The sequence below is a fragment of the Psittacula echo genome (genome assembly GCF_963264785.1).
Source record: "Psittacula echo genome assembly, chromosome: 12".
NCBI lineage: Eukaryota > Metazoa > Chordata > Aves > Psittaciformes > Psittacidae > Psittacula > Psittacula echo.
Genome location: NC_137747.1, coordinates 16,084,775 through 16,100,687, shown reverse-complemented (window position 1 = coordinate 16,100,687; position 15,913 = coordinate 16,084,775). Strand labels below are relative to the sequence as shown.

Here is a 15,913-nt window from a genome sequence, read left to right as displayed (position 1 = left end):
TTCCTCTGCAGAGCTTCTAGATGAAGGTTTTCCGAAACGCCTCCAAGTCCCACTGCCTCTCACTGGGAGTTTTGCTCAAGGAGCAGCTTTGCACTGGAGCCATGTGGAGGGAAGCAAGCGCTGCGTTTGGGTGGTTTTGATGCTCTGGTGTGCTGCTGAATCATGTGTGTGGTCTGTGCCTGGGCTTGTGTCCTGCGGAACCAAAGCCGTGGTGGCTGTGTCCACTGAACAAAGACGCAGCTCTCTGATAGGAGGTATATATACATCTGGGGACCTGTGATGAGCAGATCTGTTCTGCTCGTCACTGAGGTGCCACTGGAAGGAGCAGCGTGTTTCTAGCATGCTGATGAGGGGGAGGACTGCTTGGCACAGAAAGTCTTTTCTCAAGGAAGCCCACGTTGAAATATTGATAGGAAAAAGAATGTATATTGTGCTGTGTGGGGTGTTTATAGGAAATATAGAGCGAAAATACTGAGGGGCTTTCCTCAAACAACTGCCAGTGTTGTTACAAGTGGGACAGTTGGGAGGAGGAAGGAATGAGGCACTTCACATGTCCTGTTCCTGCACTGGCTCCAAAGAGGGGTGAGAGGGGTGGTTTTTTTACTTGCTGTTTTGCTTTTTTCCCTGTGCTTGTATTTAATTCCCGCTGCTGGGAAGGAGCTCATTGAAGAGGGAGGGATCATCAGGAATAGAGATAAAGCAGCCAGGCCAAAATGTTTTTAATTCTCTGGAGAAGAATTTCGCTTTAAATTTTGAGCTTTCCTTGAAGCTGGAAACTCAAGTGAATGTTGATGCCCCTTCAGGACCAAAGTGACAGTGAAGCTTACAGTGAAACTTCCTTTGCTGCAGACGGGTGAAACAGTAACTTCACTTCAAGAAGGTAATTGGGGCATAGATGAGGTTACTTACTTTGCATGCATGAAACCTGTGGGAAAGCCAAGAATCTCTCCTGAAACTCCTGATTCCTGATGAGATCTTTCTTGTCCCTGCTCCTCCTCACCAGCACTCCAGGCAGACTGAAGGAGCCCCTCAGGGCTCTTGGCTGAAATACCTTATTTTTGTTTTTTCTTGAAAGTGATGTTTCCTGACACTTTCCTCTTCATTCCTTCAGCAGGAACCATTCATCCGGTAGTGCTGAGCATGTGCTGCTTGAAGTGCTGCAGAAGCCCTGAGTGAGGGAAGGAGCTATTTGCTTCTGAGATACCAGCACAACTAAATCGTGCAGCAACAGTTTTGATCGTTTTCACTCCTCCGTGTGGTTACCCTGTGGGTGCTGTGCAGCACGGTGCAGGGAGCATCGCATGCTGCGTGCAAGAAGAATTTGCTACCAGAAGCAACAGTCAGGGCTGTCAGAGTAGCACCAAGGGACAAGTAAAGTTTCCCTCATGGCTGCAGCGCAGGACTAGAAATAATAATCCTGAGGTGGGAGTGGAGCTCTTGCAGTGAGTTTGCTGCCTGGAGTCGGGCAGGTGGCCTTGTTCTGCATTCATCTGTTCATCACTGGCTGCTCTTGAGCCCTGGAGGAGGCTTTGTTGCACATTATTTTGAAGGTAGCTGTAGCTGTGTTGTCAGGCTGTGGTTTAGTGCCCAGCCCTGGGCTGTGCTCCCAGGGTGTGTGTTACCAGTTTCCGACTTCAGCTTTGCTGCCAGCCCTGGCATTCCGGAGGAGACGGTGGTCAGTGCCCGCTGCCAGACAGAGGATGTGGTACAACCTGTCTGGCAGGGTGTGATATTAGAGAGTCATGGAATCCATTCCAGAAAAGAAAGCAAACCCTTCAGGAGGCTGGAAATGCAGCGTTTCGACGTGCTCACCCCTACAGCCTCTCACTGCGAGCATTCTCTCCTTCCCTGCGCTCTGTGGGAAATGTGGCTGTCCTGGAGCTCTGCAGGTGAAAACAAGTGTTTTGGGACCATTATTCCTCAGAGGAGCAGATATGTCTCCTGTGATTTGAACTCCCCTTCGCAGTCTGCTGTATGGTTGCTGTTGGTATCTGACTGTCTCTCTTCATTTGTAAGACCCAGTGGCTGAATCCCCTGCTGTGGGTATATAAGGCTGTAACAGTTTGGGTAGTTGGGTGGTAGGGCTCGATGCAGTGTCCTTGTGGACAATGCTCTAGTGAAATGTTTTTCCAAAAGGCATGAGAGGAGAGGAGCAGTTATGGTAAGGAAGGAAACCCTGGTTCTGGGCTATGGCTGTCTTGGCATGAAAAGACCCTCTTGTCTTGATGCACAAACAACCCAAACCAGAATACGTACAAACCCTAGAGCTCTGGCTCCAGAGCAGGGCTTGCTCTTCCCACCACAGGCCAGAGGGCAGCTTTGGCTTCACATCTTCCCAAAGGTATTGCAGGCTGCTGCAGGGAGCAGCTTGTGTGAGGGTGGAGAGATGGGGAGTGCCTTGGCTGAGCCAGCACCGTTATGTGCTCACCCGGGATATGGGTCAGGGAATGACTTGGAGTGTGTTCCTCTGGGGAGGGTGGGGAACACTGCTGCCCTTCTCAGCCCTGGTCTGGCTGCAGAGAGGGAGGGGATGGACCTCAGTTCTTTGTGTGTGACCAGCCCCATGGCGCATCCACGCCTTGAGCAGCCCCCCTGTGTCCTCTACCTTGTTCTCCGTTGGGGAACAGTTGAACTCCTGTGCCTGCCTTTCCCTATTGCTCCCGCCTGTCACTCCTTCTGCCACCTCCTCCTCTGGCTGGCTTCCTGGCTGTCTCTGGGCAGGGTGGTGGCTGCTGGGCTGCCAGTGGTCTCTTCCCTTCACTGGGGATCAAGCAATGAAGAGCTGCTCTGCTGCTTCCTCCAGACCTCTGCGTGATCCCGGCCAGCGATACAGAACGTGGGTCTTTGGCTGCTTTGTGTCACCAGTGACAATCCTGGACGTGACGCCTGACAGAGAAACCTGTGAATTCTTTGTGCTCATTGCCAGAGGATGAGTTCAGCAAAAGGCTGCAGCGGGCTGTCAGCTAGCATGTCATGGGGCAGGAATAGGACAGGTTGGCCTTTGCCCTCGTGGGAATCAGAAGGGGTAAATCTGGCAGGTCCTCACCGTGCCATGGGGCAGGAGTTGACTCTTGATGAAACAAATAAATGGGGCAGCCACCTCTTCTGCAGGCTGCTTATGTGCTCCTATCCTTGCTGTAGGCTTTGGTTCTTGGCTTCGAACTCCAGTGAGAGAAAATTAGCTTGAGGTGTTGCTCTTCGTGCCACTCACTTGACTTTATGCTGCAAAGGCAGATGCTTCACCTAATCAGCTGGGCCCCATCCTGCAGCTGCCTTCCCACAAGCAATCCAGTGAATAGGAACAATCTCCTTGACTTCAGAAGTGGCTGCTCACATATCTGGGTCTTGAATTTTATCTTTGTTTGAAAGATGCACGACCTAGAAGACTTGTTTAGTTGCTAAACTATTTCATTTCAAGGTGTTTCATTCAAGGGTTGCTCTTCCATGGTTTGTATTCATTCTTAAGTGGAATAAAACCCAAGTCAATTGATGACACTTAAGTGAAGGACTCTTGAAGTGTTTGTGTTCTGCTTCAGTGTCATGCTGTGCTTTAAGTAGTGCTTTGGGGAGATGTGAGGGAGGATTTGCAGGTCTTTGCTCCAGCTTCATTATCTGATGGGGAAATGAGGAGGCTCCCCAGCATCCCTCAGCAGTGTGGCTGTTTTAATGGATCCAGCTCCAACCTCGGCAATGTTATGGCAAAGTGTCTGCAAGTGGAAAGCTTTGTAGGAAGGTCAAGGGGGGCAGCTCCAAGTGTATGCTGGAACATGAAGATGAGCGCACTCGGTTTTCTCCTTTGTGGGAGGCAAGTGCCAGCCTCTAAATGCCACATGGAGAGAAGTATGTGTAGAGGAGCTGAAGGACTGCTCCAGGCAGGGCTGGTGGTGAGGAGCTTGTAGCAACCACTGACTTGGTAAACTCTCACTTCGCAGCATTGCCATCTCTTCTTGTACTGCAAGTGAGTAACCAGTGCCCCAAAAGTCCTCTTGAGCTCAGTGAGATGAATCTCATACTAAGGTGAGACAGAAGATTGTGTTTGCCCTTGCTTGCATGCCCTTTGTAGGGGCTGATCTTTGACATGGTTCGAGCGGGTCTTGCTCTGCCACAGCGCCCAGAGGATGGCAATGGCACAAGCACAATGCACTGTGAGCATCTGGCCTTCCTCTTGACCCCTGAAGTCATGGTCCGTTGTCGCTGCGGGGCTGTGTGTGCCTGGCAGGATGTGCTCGGCATGGCAGCTCTGATCCGCTGAGCTCATGGAAACACGGCTCTGTCACACATGAGGAACAGCACTTTTCTTCCCTCCCCCACCTTTGAATAAAAGAGAAACCAAAATGCGATGCCTTGCAAACCAGAGGCACCCACGCAGCGACACAGCCAGCTTCTGTGTCACTTTGCAGGTAAACAAATGCTGGGGCCTGAAACTGGGCTATAGTTACACCCACCAGTTTGTGCCATGAGAAGTCAATGTGCCACTTGTTTGGTACAGGAAGAAACTAGGTCCTTGGAGACAGGCAGCTGGAGCGATGGAGCCAGTCTTTCTGAGGCTCTGGGGTCCATGGACGGTGCAAGGGGATTTGTACGTCAGTCTGGAAGAAGTTGAGCGGTGTCTCCTGCAGGAAGATCTCTCAGGGTGAACTCTCTGATCCTTTAGAGATCCATTTGCTACTTGGGTTGAAGAGATGCTGGTGGCTGGTACTTCAGAAGTCTCTTGGTGTCTGCCCATCTCTCCATTTTATTCCCCTCTGCAGGCCACCTGAATCCCCCTTTTGTTCTGTTGTGAGAGCAAAAGAGCTGCTAGAGGACAAGGTGTGTGCAGGAAAGCTGAAACACGGGCAAGCAGAGCAAGCACACTTCTTTCTTTATAAATCAACATCCTGTTGCTCTTTGCAAGGTGCAGTCCTAATACCACCAAGAAATACTGCAGCTTTTTTTGCGTAAACAAGGAAATGCTGAAATAAGGTTTCTTTGCTATTAGGAGAACCCAGCCCTGCAGAAGTAGGTCCTTGCTTCTGCTTCAGGTGTGTTTTGGAAAATATTTGTTCATCTTTCAGCACACAATGGCAGAAGTGGCCTGGAAAAGGAGCAGGGTGGGGGTGCCGCATATTTTATGCTGAGAGGCATTTCCTGCCCTTATCTCCCCTCCTTCGAGGTATTGTGAACGGGGCTTCAGATCTGCAGCCTGTGTTACTGGAGTGGAGATCGCCAAACCAGATACCTTCCCAGGAATGTCCGCGAGGGGCAGAGCCTCTGCGGAGCCCAGCTCACAGGAGGTGCTGAAGAGCTTTCCATCCAAGTGCTTGTGCTTGGAAAACGTGCCTGCCCCAAAAGGAAAGTGTTTGGAAAGCTGCGTTTCCACCGCTCAGGTGGGCAGGGCGCCTGGGGATGTTGTGAATCCCTGTGGGCAGGCAGAGCTGTGCAGGGCGCTCGCCCCATGGAGCAGCCCTGGAACACTTTCCTTGCTTCCTGACATTCCCAGTCATGAGTTGGTATTTTTCATCTCGAGCAAGTGCTTGATTTCTAGGTTAGTATCTCTCTTATGGAAAGCTTTGCAAGGGTTTGGCTTTGTTGCTATGAGGAACTGAAGCATTTTTTGTTTTTTTTGCAATCTTAAGTTCTCATGGGATGGAACACTGTTGTGGTTTTTTGTTCCAGTTTATCCTGAAACCCTCCAAGCAGGGTTTACAGGCGCTGCTGAAGCTGCCCTTGGCCTTCTGTTGACCTTCTTGCTCTTTGCAACAACCTGGCAGGAGGACGAAGCCAGGAAGGGGCTGGGCTCTGCTCCCAAGGAACAAGGGATGGGACAAGAGGAACCGGCCTCAAGCTGCACCAGGGCAGGTTTAGATGGAGCTGAGGAACAATTCCTTCCCCAAAGGGTGCTCAGGCATTGGAACAGGCTGCCCAGGGCAGGGCTGCAGTCACCGTCCCTGCAAGGGTTCACACAGCGTGGAGACGAGGCCTCAGTGCCATGGGTTAGGGGTGGCCTTGGCAGCGCTGGGGAACGGTTGGATCTTAAAGGTCTTTTCCAGCCTGGTTGATTCTAGAATTCTGTAATTTACTGGATAAAGAGACTGCTCAGACCTGCCTGTGTGCTCTCGCTGAGTTTGTTTGTTTTCAGCTCTCAAACCAATTATCTCCAGAGGAAATGGTGTGTCTTGGTGCCAGTCAGTTGAGATATTTATAGGTAAGGTCAAATCACTGTGAAAGGTCTGTAGCAGTATTTGCAAGGAGTGGATGTCTCAACCTTGCGAATTTACTGGGAGGTGATGGATGTGCTGCATGGCATGGACATTTCCCTGCAGCTCCTGAGGGTAAAGCCTCTCTGACTGGGCTGCTTCGGCCTCTGAAAAGGGATGAATGGTGGCTTTTCCTGGCTTGGCTGGATGGGGTTAGGTCTGTATCCTCACCATGTCTCTCATCTTGTTTTAGCTACCCCTCTTCCGCTGCTATTTTACCCATAGATGCTTTGTATTCACTGTTTGTGAGACTGTTTCTTCCTCCCCTTTGGAGCAGGGTAGTTGAGAAAGGAATGGCTTCAGCTGCCTTGTTGGTGCTTTCTCAGGTTCATATTTAAGCTCTCCATGGTCTCTCTTCCCCATCAACTTTTCCTGCCCTTCCCTTCCTTTAAGCTGGCTGAACCATAAGATCTCTTCTCCTACACGGTTATTTGCAGCTCAGCTCACTTAGGCACGCTCACCTGGCCATTCAGTCTGCTTTGTGCAGGTCAATTTGGAAAGGACTCATGCAATTTGCTCATGATATTGCTTTACTTCAAATGCACCTTTCCTTGTTGCTGCTTAAATCTGGGGCATGTTTCCTCCTCCTGTGCAGCAGAGGATGCTGCCCATGGGTCGCCCAGTTGATGGCTCTGTGGGTAGTGCTGCTCAGAGGTCTCTGGTGTTCTGGTCACACAGTGAGTCTGGGGCTGTGATTTAGCTGCTCGTGTTGATCTACTTATGGAGTCTGTACAGTGGAGCCAGAATGAGCTGACATGTGGTAAATAAACCTGAAGGAAGAGAGAAATGAACACAGGCCTCTATGTTTGTAAGTACTTGAGGCGATTTAAGTGTTAGTAATGCCTCCCTGAGAGCCATGTGCTATCCTCTGCCCTTGGCTGGGGTGAGAAGGGGCTGTTGGAGTGAGTCCAGAGGAGGCCATGGAGATGCTGCGAGGGCTGGAGCAGCTCTGCTCTGGAGCCAGGCTGAGAGAGCTGGGCTGGGGCAGCCTGGAGAAGAGAAGGCTCCTGAAGGGGAGACCTGAGAGCAGCTCCAGTGCCTAAAGGGGCTGCAGGAAACCTGGAGAGGGGCTTGGGACAAGGGCCTGTAGGGACAGGCCAAGGGGAATGGCTTTAACCTGCCCGAGGGGAGACTGAGATGAGCTCTTAGGCAGAAGCTCTTCCCTGTGAGGGTGCTGAGGTGCTGGCCCAGGGTGCCCAGAGAAGCTGTGGCTGCCCCATCCCTGGCAGTGTTCGAGGCCAGGTTGGACACAGGGGCTTGGAGCAAGCTGCTCCAGTGGAAGGTGTAGAAGAGCACAGGCGATGCTCCTGGGTAGAGCTGCTCTGTGAAAACCTGCTAGGCCTTGGTGCACCAGGATCACTGTTTATCTGCAGCCTCTTACTTCTGGGTTATTTGTGCTGGGATGGCCCCATCTTGTGCCTGTGTCTGCTCTGGGCTCTGCCACTGCAGCCTTGGTCCCCTCTGCTCTCCGTGTTGCTGCTCAGTTCAAGCAGTTCAAATGCAGTTACGTGAGCTGCCTTTTCAGCTGGTAGGTGTTGCCTGTCGGTTTTCCTGCAGGCTGGTCTTGGTTGCTCCTCCACAGGGGATGATGAGTTGATGCCTCATGCGTTCCTCCTTGTTCCAGGTTTCCAGCACATTTCATTGGTCACTGCGATGGGCCTTTCCCTGCCTGACCCCAGGATGATGGTATAGCAGCGGGCAGCTGCAATCCAGAAGACTTGTGGTGGGCATCGTTTCCTGCTGGGACAGCCTTCGCCCCGCTCCCCCTCTTAGCAGAAGCCATGGATGCCCATGTGGACCTCCTGACAGAGCTGCAGCTGCTGGATAAGGTGCCCACACTGGAGAGGCTCCGGGCAGCGCAGAAGCGGAGGGCTCAGCAGCTGAAGAAGTGGGCGCAGTATGAGAAGGAGATGCAGCATAAGAAGCGGAAGCATGAGAAGAAGAGGAATGCTGTTAACCGAAAGAAAGTGTCGTTTGAAGCCAGCGTTGCTCTGCTGGAGGCTTCTCTGAGGAACGACTTGGAGGAAGGTATGACACTTGTGTCTGGAATTGCTTTGTTTGGCTATGTGTGAGGTCCGTGTTGTGCTGTGGTGTTCAGAGGCATCTGCGTTGGCATCCATGGACTGGACTACCCTTGATGTCTGCTGGTCTCTAGAGTGTTGCCATCTGTCATATAGCTGTGCAATGCTCAAAAGACTGTGTGACCACCAGCATTACCTAGACTGACATCAGGAGTGGGCACGTGAATGCCAGGATAGGGCAGGAGTTACGACTGAGGTTTTGGGGAAGAGGAGGCAGCTTTCATCTTCCCTTTCACACTTTCTGCTTACAGAAGGTGTGAAACATTTCTTTGCCTTCTGGGTGTGCCTCTTTTAGTGGTTTTTATAGAAGTCTGTCACAGAGTTTTACATGTCAGTGTAAATCTCAGCTTCCATGCTGGGGGGATGGAATGAGAGCTACAGGGATGCATGATTTTTCCCTCCTCATTCAAAATAGCACAGGTTTGCTTAATGCTTCCTATAGACGAGAACTGCAAATTATTCAGAGTTTGGTTTAATTGCACCACTTCAAGGTGCATCAAAGTGCTTTGCTTTTGCTTCAAAATCTGAAGTGAGGAAGGAAAGAAAGTCTAAAAGTTGATCTCCATTAACCTCAGCAAAGTGTGAGGGAAACCTGTAAGTGCTGGGGAGCTGGAGCTTACTTCTTTGCAGAGAAGTATAAGCTTTTCTTGGAGGACATTTGGAGCAGGCTTTGGGGTTGCTGCTCTGCCAGGTAGCTGTATCGGTGTGATCTTCCTGATCCTTTGCCACGGTGGAGACAAGGGAGATGCCAAGGAAATGTGGCCAGTTGAGCTGCATCTCTGCTGGGGAGCATGGCTCTAGTTTCCAGCATCTTTTGCAGGAAGCAGTACATTGTTACCTGGTATGTGGATGGAAGGCAAGAACCTTGTCTTTTCTTGTGAGGAATCTCCCCAAAGTCATGTCGCTGTTTCTGAGAAGGCCTTTTGTTCACTGTAACCTGTCCTTGTGTGCGTGTTTGCAGCAGTTTGTGACTGGAGCACTGTGGTGGTGGGCATTGACGGCCTGGGCAGTGTGTTACAAGTGTTCGACAAGCCCTGCTGCACATCCATTGTTTTGGTGCGTTTGTAGCCTCTCTGAGAGAGCAGACCTGGGGTAATGCCCTGGAAATTGCAGCGTTTTATTTGTTTCTTCCTTGCTATGAAGGTTTTACAGTTGTTTCCGGCTCTTTGCTCCAGTGAACCTGTATTCTGAGCTGTTGTAGTCTTCTAGGAGAGCTCCGACAGCGAAGCCCCCAAGAGCCCTACTGTGAAATCATGTCTGTAAATGTTGCCTGAGATGACAGATTTAGGACTTGTTCCAGCTCTGCCTGTGCTGGTAGATACTTGGCTGGGTATGGCTTTGGGTTTGGTACCCAGCTGCTTGCCTGTAAGTGACAGCTCTCAGCGTTGGAGTGGATAATAAATGTTTCATCCTCCTCCTCATGTGGTGATGGTGCCTCTGCTGAGTGCTTGGGTTGGAGGGTGTGATGGGGCCACGGGTTTTCGAGAGGCTCAACCATGTAGTTTTGCTTTCTGGCTCTGGATCTGGTCAGTTTGGTAGGGGGAAAGCTCCTTCATTGTCTGTCTTTCATATTTTGTGAGAGATGCACAAATGGCAGAGGTGCGTGCAAACACGGCACTGGAGGAGGTTGGTTGTGCACGCTGGTGACAGTGAGCAGGGCTGGTGTGTTAATGTACTGGTGTCAGAGGTCTTGTGTACAACAGTCTTGCATCATGTGTGGACACGGACACTTGGCTGTTGGGCAGGCAGGAGTTGAGCTTTCAGCTCACAGCTTCACTGTTTTCTTCCTGTAAGGCAAAATCCATTGCTGCAGGTCTCTTTTGGTACTGTAATGACAGAATCACAGGCTGGTTTGTGTTGGAAGGGACCCTGAAGCTCATCCAGATCCCCTCCCTTGACCTGCCACTCGCACTTGACCTTTTTCCATAGGCAAGCCCACGTAGCTGGCTTTAACCCTCGGCTGTTCTTCGAAGTGATGCTGGTTACACCAAACGTGATAAAGGCACTTCCCTGTTGGTGCAAAATCAACCTCTCCGTGTGGTGGGGAGGGCAGGAGCAGGATCCCTGGTGCCAGACACGCTTCCCCTCTGGAGCTGGGTTTTTCAGATGCCTCATGGTTTTAAATTTGATTTGCTTTGTGGTCATTTACAAATAGTGTGTGGCCGTTTCTGGCCCTGCCCCATCCCCTCTGTGCTGTGGAACCAGTGTGAAGGGGAGGAGGGGACAGAGTTAAACAAAGATCCCAAACTGGGAATATTCCTTAGCCAGTGCGTGAGGCTGAAGTGGGGGAATTTGGGAATTCGTGGGCTCTTGGAGGTCCCAGGTAATTGTTTTGGTGTATGAATCATCTTTTCTTGTGTGTGGGAAGTGGAGGGGGAGGTGAAGTATAAATGATGAAGAAGTTGAGGAGTTGGCGTGAGGCAGGTTGGAGAGCCGGGGGTGCAGCGGGCACGTGTCTCCTTTGCAGCTCTGCGTTTCCGTCCTGTGTGACTTGTGTACTTGTGCATTTAGTTTGAACGTTCTCACTCCTGCAGTGGCAGAGGGGATGCACAATGAAACTGGGGAAGAGACACTGATGTTGGTTAATGGATTGGCTCTTTGTCCAGGAGGTGTCCTGTGCTGTGATGTAACCTCCTGGTGGAGGCAGTGGGTTGAGCCCTGTGAGATGGAGTCCGTGGTGCACAGCCCTGCCCTGCTCTCCAGGAAGCAGCCCCGTGTCCCTCAGGACCTGGACATCCTCACTTCACTGTCCTTTGCCTGTGCCTTGCCAAGATGCAATTGAAAGAGCAGCTCCTGTGCACCCACAGCTATCCCAGCCCCCATTTCCTTCTGCCATCAATGGCACAGGCACTGTGCTGGCCCACCCCAGCTTCCCACCGAGCCCGTGGCGAGCGTGACAGCCTCGGGGGAGAGGACATCTTTCCCATATAAGAAATGCAGGTTTGTTTGAATTCCAGCTTGGTTTGTGTTGAAGGGACCTTAAAGCTCCTCCAGTTCCAACCCCTGCCACGGGCAGGGACACCTTCCACTGGAGCAGCTTGCTCCAAGCCCCTGTGTCCAACCTGGCCCTTGTCCACGGATGGCTGGTGTGTCACAGAACTGCTGTTTCTGAGCATGGTGGCAAAGCAGGAGTGAAGGCAAGAGCTCCTGGAGAGTATCACAGAACGATTAGAGTCGGAAGGGCCCTCTGGAGATCTTCCAGTCCAGCCCCTTGCCGGGGCAGGGCCACCCAGAGCAGGAACGTGTCTGGGTGGGTTTGCAAAGGGACTGTGAGAGCTGCTGAAGGCTCTGGCCATTCAAGCTGTCCTGCAAGGTGGTGGCCTGAAAACATGGTGAGGAGGCTGTTCCCTGAGCAGCATGGCAGCCCTGAAAGCAGCCTTGGTGGCTGCAGAGCTGTCGTGTCCAGGTCTTTCTGCATCACTGAGCTCCTCTAAAAGCAGCTCCAGAGCAGGGGAAAAGGCACTGGTGTTTCGTACATTGACATCCCAGAGGTAGGTAAAGTGGATGCCAGTACAGACGTGTGGCTCCAGGGAGACCTTGTAACAGCCTTCCAAGACCTAAAGGGGGTTAACAAGAAACCTGGAGAGGGGCTTGGGACAAGGGCCTGTAGGGACAGGCCAAGGGGAATGGCTTGAACCTGCCAGAGGGGAGACTGAGATGAGCTCTTAGGCAGAAGCTATGATCTGCTGTTGTGTGCTTTGCTTCCTGGCAGTCCCTTTGTACACCCAGCCCGTTTGCAGGGGGAGCTTCCACTCGAGTGGCAGAAGCTGGAGGTGCTGGTGTTGGCTGGCGGGTGAGCTGCATTCCCTTCGGCAAACCAGCAGTGAGGTAAAGCCCCTGAAGGACTGGTTCACCTTCAGCAGCGCTGGAAGTGCCCTGGTTTCTCCTGCTCTTAGGTGGGAGTTGCCTCCTCCCAGCCATGGCTCTGGGAAGCTTCGCTGCAAAGTCCTTCAGCTCCCACCTTCTGGCACTTCATCCTGTAAAACTTTGAGTGCCAGAGCGTTGCATAAAGCAGCGTTTCTGCAGCAGTTTAACCATGTACACGCAGGTCGTTTGGGCTGGTGAGCAGAAAGTGAACGAAGACTCGGGTTTGATGACCTTGGACTTGGCCTTCAGCAGAGTGATCCCTGTTAGCAGAGCAGCAGGCGCCAGCTTGGGGCTGGCTGTGTTCCGCACTGGCGTGGGGAGGATTTCCTTGGGGAGGGTTACAAGCATTGCACAGCTTGTTCATAGCAGTACACCCCCATGTTTCACTTCTTGCAGACCCTTAAATGTACTGTAGGTTTGTGGTAATGACGAGCGTGGTAAACCTTTTAGGAGCCATCCCCAGGCACCTCCTTCCGTGCTCCTTTTGCACCCTTCTGGAATAAACCCAACCTTGTCATTTGCAAAGGCACTTTAAAAAGAGGCCCTAATTAGTGTCTATAAATTGCTATCTTTAACCTTTACAAGGTGATGTGATCTGTTCCCTTGTTACTGAAAACCTTTTATGAGGCGCTTTAATTTTCCACCCACATTATTAGTCTCCTGAAGCTTTTTACGTGGGGTTCCTATGTCCAAATCTATGAGCAAGTGCATGGACAGATTTTTCTGTCTGAGATTTTTCTCCTGGCTTTGGTGCCCTTTGAAGGGCTCTGGGGGGGAAAAGCCCCCGATTTTTTCTCTTTCTTGTGAGCAGCCTGAGTGTATCTGGGTATTTGGGGAATGCCTTGAATCAGAAACGAAAAGTTTCAGTTCAACAACAAAGGCATTTGTTGAGTTTTAAACTCCATAGGTGTGGAAATGAAGGCTGTGGTCCTTGGGAAGCTGGGTGTGGGAGCCCTTGGCAAGGATGGATCTTGTTAATTTTGTTAATGGGGGTTGGTATGTTTTCCAAAAGCAGATTCACGTATTTGGCCACATTTAACTTGGCTTTTTCACGCAATCTGGATACGATGCCAACCTGGGGTTGCTTGCATATGGCACTAACTAGCTGGCATCTGGGAGCACGAGCGATATTGAAAATGCAACTTTCTCTGTTGTCATAACAAGTAAATAATCTTTTTCTTTTTCTTTTTTTTTTTTTTCCTGGCATAGTGGGATTTCAATCCCATGCGATGATTATTCCCATTTCTGTAAGAGCTTGAAATGCCAAGGTTTCTGTTTGGAAATTAATGCTGAAAGTCCATCTTGGGTTTACCTGGGATGAGGCCCTTGCCCTCCCCAAACCAAGCATCCTTTTTCAAACACTTTCTTAATCAAAAAAGTTTGATCAGAAATACTTAAAAAAAAATAAATTAAATAACAAAATGAGATAAACCACATTCCTGAACTTCAGAATGTGGTTTATAAAGTGTGACACCGGCTGTTGTAGAAGAGCTTTGGTCTCCATCAAGCATCTTCATAATCCCTTTCAGCAGGCTCGAGGTGTCTGCTCTTGGGCCCTGGCTGTCGCATGCACTGGGCATTGCTGCTTGCTGTTTCAAGATGTGTGAGTTGAGAAACAGACTCATTCCAGACTAGAAATTGTGCACCTTTTGAGTTTCTCGACTCCCAGCAAGTGTCATAGCACAAGCGGTCTGCTCCATGGCCCGCACAGTCAGCAGTTGCTTTCCTTGGCTAAAACAAGGCTCGAAAGTGTGCACACGAATGTCCTTGCTGAGAAATGGTGATGTGGGGATCCTGCCTGGAGCTGTTTTGATCAAAACTTAAGGACCGCCCCCCACCTCCATGGACACATCTCTCTGTGTGCACCTGGTTTAGGCAGCGCATACGTTCTCAGTGTGTGTGATGCAAGTGGGTTGGTTTCACATTGCTTCAGTTTCTGGCTCTTACACATGTACCAGCTTCCACTGATTCTGATACCACTGAAAATGTTTCTTATGTACCTTGTAATAGCATTACAAGATAACGCATGAACATTGCATTCAATTACTTGTCCCTTCAGTAATGACGGTCTGTTTGGATTCAAGGTGTTTTAAAATCAAACAGGAATTGGCCAATGACTGTTGCCAATCACAGATTTTATTTTTTACTAGAAGAGGCTTAAGTAACTTAGTTGGCTTCTAAAATGTGGCTGCAATGTGCTCAGGAGGGGAAATTTGGAACCTAAATGCAAATTGAGCTTTTTTTTTTTGTTTGTTAGTATTTTCAGTGACTGCTCCTTGGTGCAACCGTAAGGAGTATTCCCTTTTGAAATGATATCTGTGCAATGGGGAGCAAAGGCTGGAACTCTTAGGGTTGTGTGTGCAAGGTGCAGTAGGTAGGATATGTAAGGTCACCATCTGCTCCACAAACCCTGCTGGGCCAAATCACAGCAGGGAGAGCTCAGGACGCAATTGCTGCCTTCACCGGGAGCGTCAGGACATGCTCAGCCAAAGGCAGATTATCAATGGAACCTTAATTCAGCCAGGAGATGTTCCTGCTAAATCATTGGTGTTTAACCTTTCCCTTCCCTGTCCTGGCTGCTCTGCTTCTGAGGGTGTGGAGGCAGCATTATATGGCTGCTTATTTTCTGATACCTACAGGCTGCCAAATGTCAAAGCTAGAACTTCCCAGTCCGAACCTGATAATACTTGCTTATTGGTAGCTTTTTCTAGACAGTAACTTCACAGCTAGGCTGTCTTTGTGATGTCCCAGTGGCATCAATGCCTGCCATCTGCATGAGGGGGACCAAGGCATGCGAATGTAGAGGTGGGTATGGGTTGGATCAAGCACTGAAAGCACTGCGCCTGACTGACGGCTTGGTAGGATAATGGCATGGAAGGACTGCTCATAGAATCCCAGACTGGTTTGTGTTGGAAGGGACCTTAAAGCTCATCCAGTTCCAACCCCTGCCACGGGCAGGGACCCCTTCCACTGGAGCAGCTTGCTCCAAGCCCCTGTGTCCAACCTGGCCTTGAACACTGCCAGGGATGGGGCAGCCACAGCTTCTCTGGGCACCCTGGGCCAGCGCCTCAGCACCCTCACAGGGAAGAGCTTCTGCCTAAGAGCTCATCTCAGTCTCCCCTCGGGCAGGTTAAAGCCATTCCCCTTGGCCTGTCCCTACAGGCCCTTGTCCCAAGCCCCTCTCCAGGTTTCCTGCAGCCCCTTTAGGCACTGGAGCTGCTCTCAGGTCTCCCCTTCAGGAGCCTTCTCTTGTCCAGGCTGACCCAGCCCAGCTCTCTCAGCCTGGCTCCAGAGCAGAGATTCTGATGCTACAGCCCCACCAGCTCCTCACTCAGGGGCTGTGACATGGGGTTTCTTGCAGGCACCGTGTTTCTTGCCTGCTTGGCTGCCCTCCAGGTGTGTGCTTTTTCCTATGTTCCGATTAGCTGTGTCTTTTGTCCCACTCCAATAACAAGAAACTAGAAAGGGTAAATAGGAGCTCAGTTGGAGACCTCTGGTATCTTGTGCATAATAAGCAGTAGGAACCTGGAGTGAAATATCATGTGTCTTCCCACCTTGGCTGTGACCTCCCTTAGCCAAAGCTCTGTCTTGCTGTGGTGCTGTGTTACGATATTTAATACAATTCTGGCAAAAGGATGTATGACACGAGCCTGATCACTCATGAGGGCTTACTGGTACCTGGCATTTTGCAGCATCTTTCTGTTTTCAGGTGTATTTTGTCAAAAAAGA

General features: G+C 50.7%; 1 protein-coding gene across 2 annotated transcripts in view; it reads left to right on the top strand.

Moving 5' to 3' along the window:
• Positions 1–8,002: 8,002 nt before the first annotated feature.
• Positions 8,003–15,913, top strand: part of PPP1R16B (protein phosphatase 1 regulatory subunit 16B) — a gene marked incomplete at both ends in the record, with an annotated part of 34,774 nt that continues 26,863 nt past the window's right edge. The window contains one exon of one of the 2 annotated variants that reach the window (XM_080628002.1): positions 8,003–8,264. In XM_080628002.1, the coding sequence (XP_080484128.1) occupies positions 8,018–8,264 (247 nt within the window). The remainder of the gene's footprint in view (positions 8,265–15,913) is intronic. The other variant, XM_080628001.1, reaches the window with a different exon arrangement.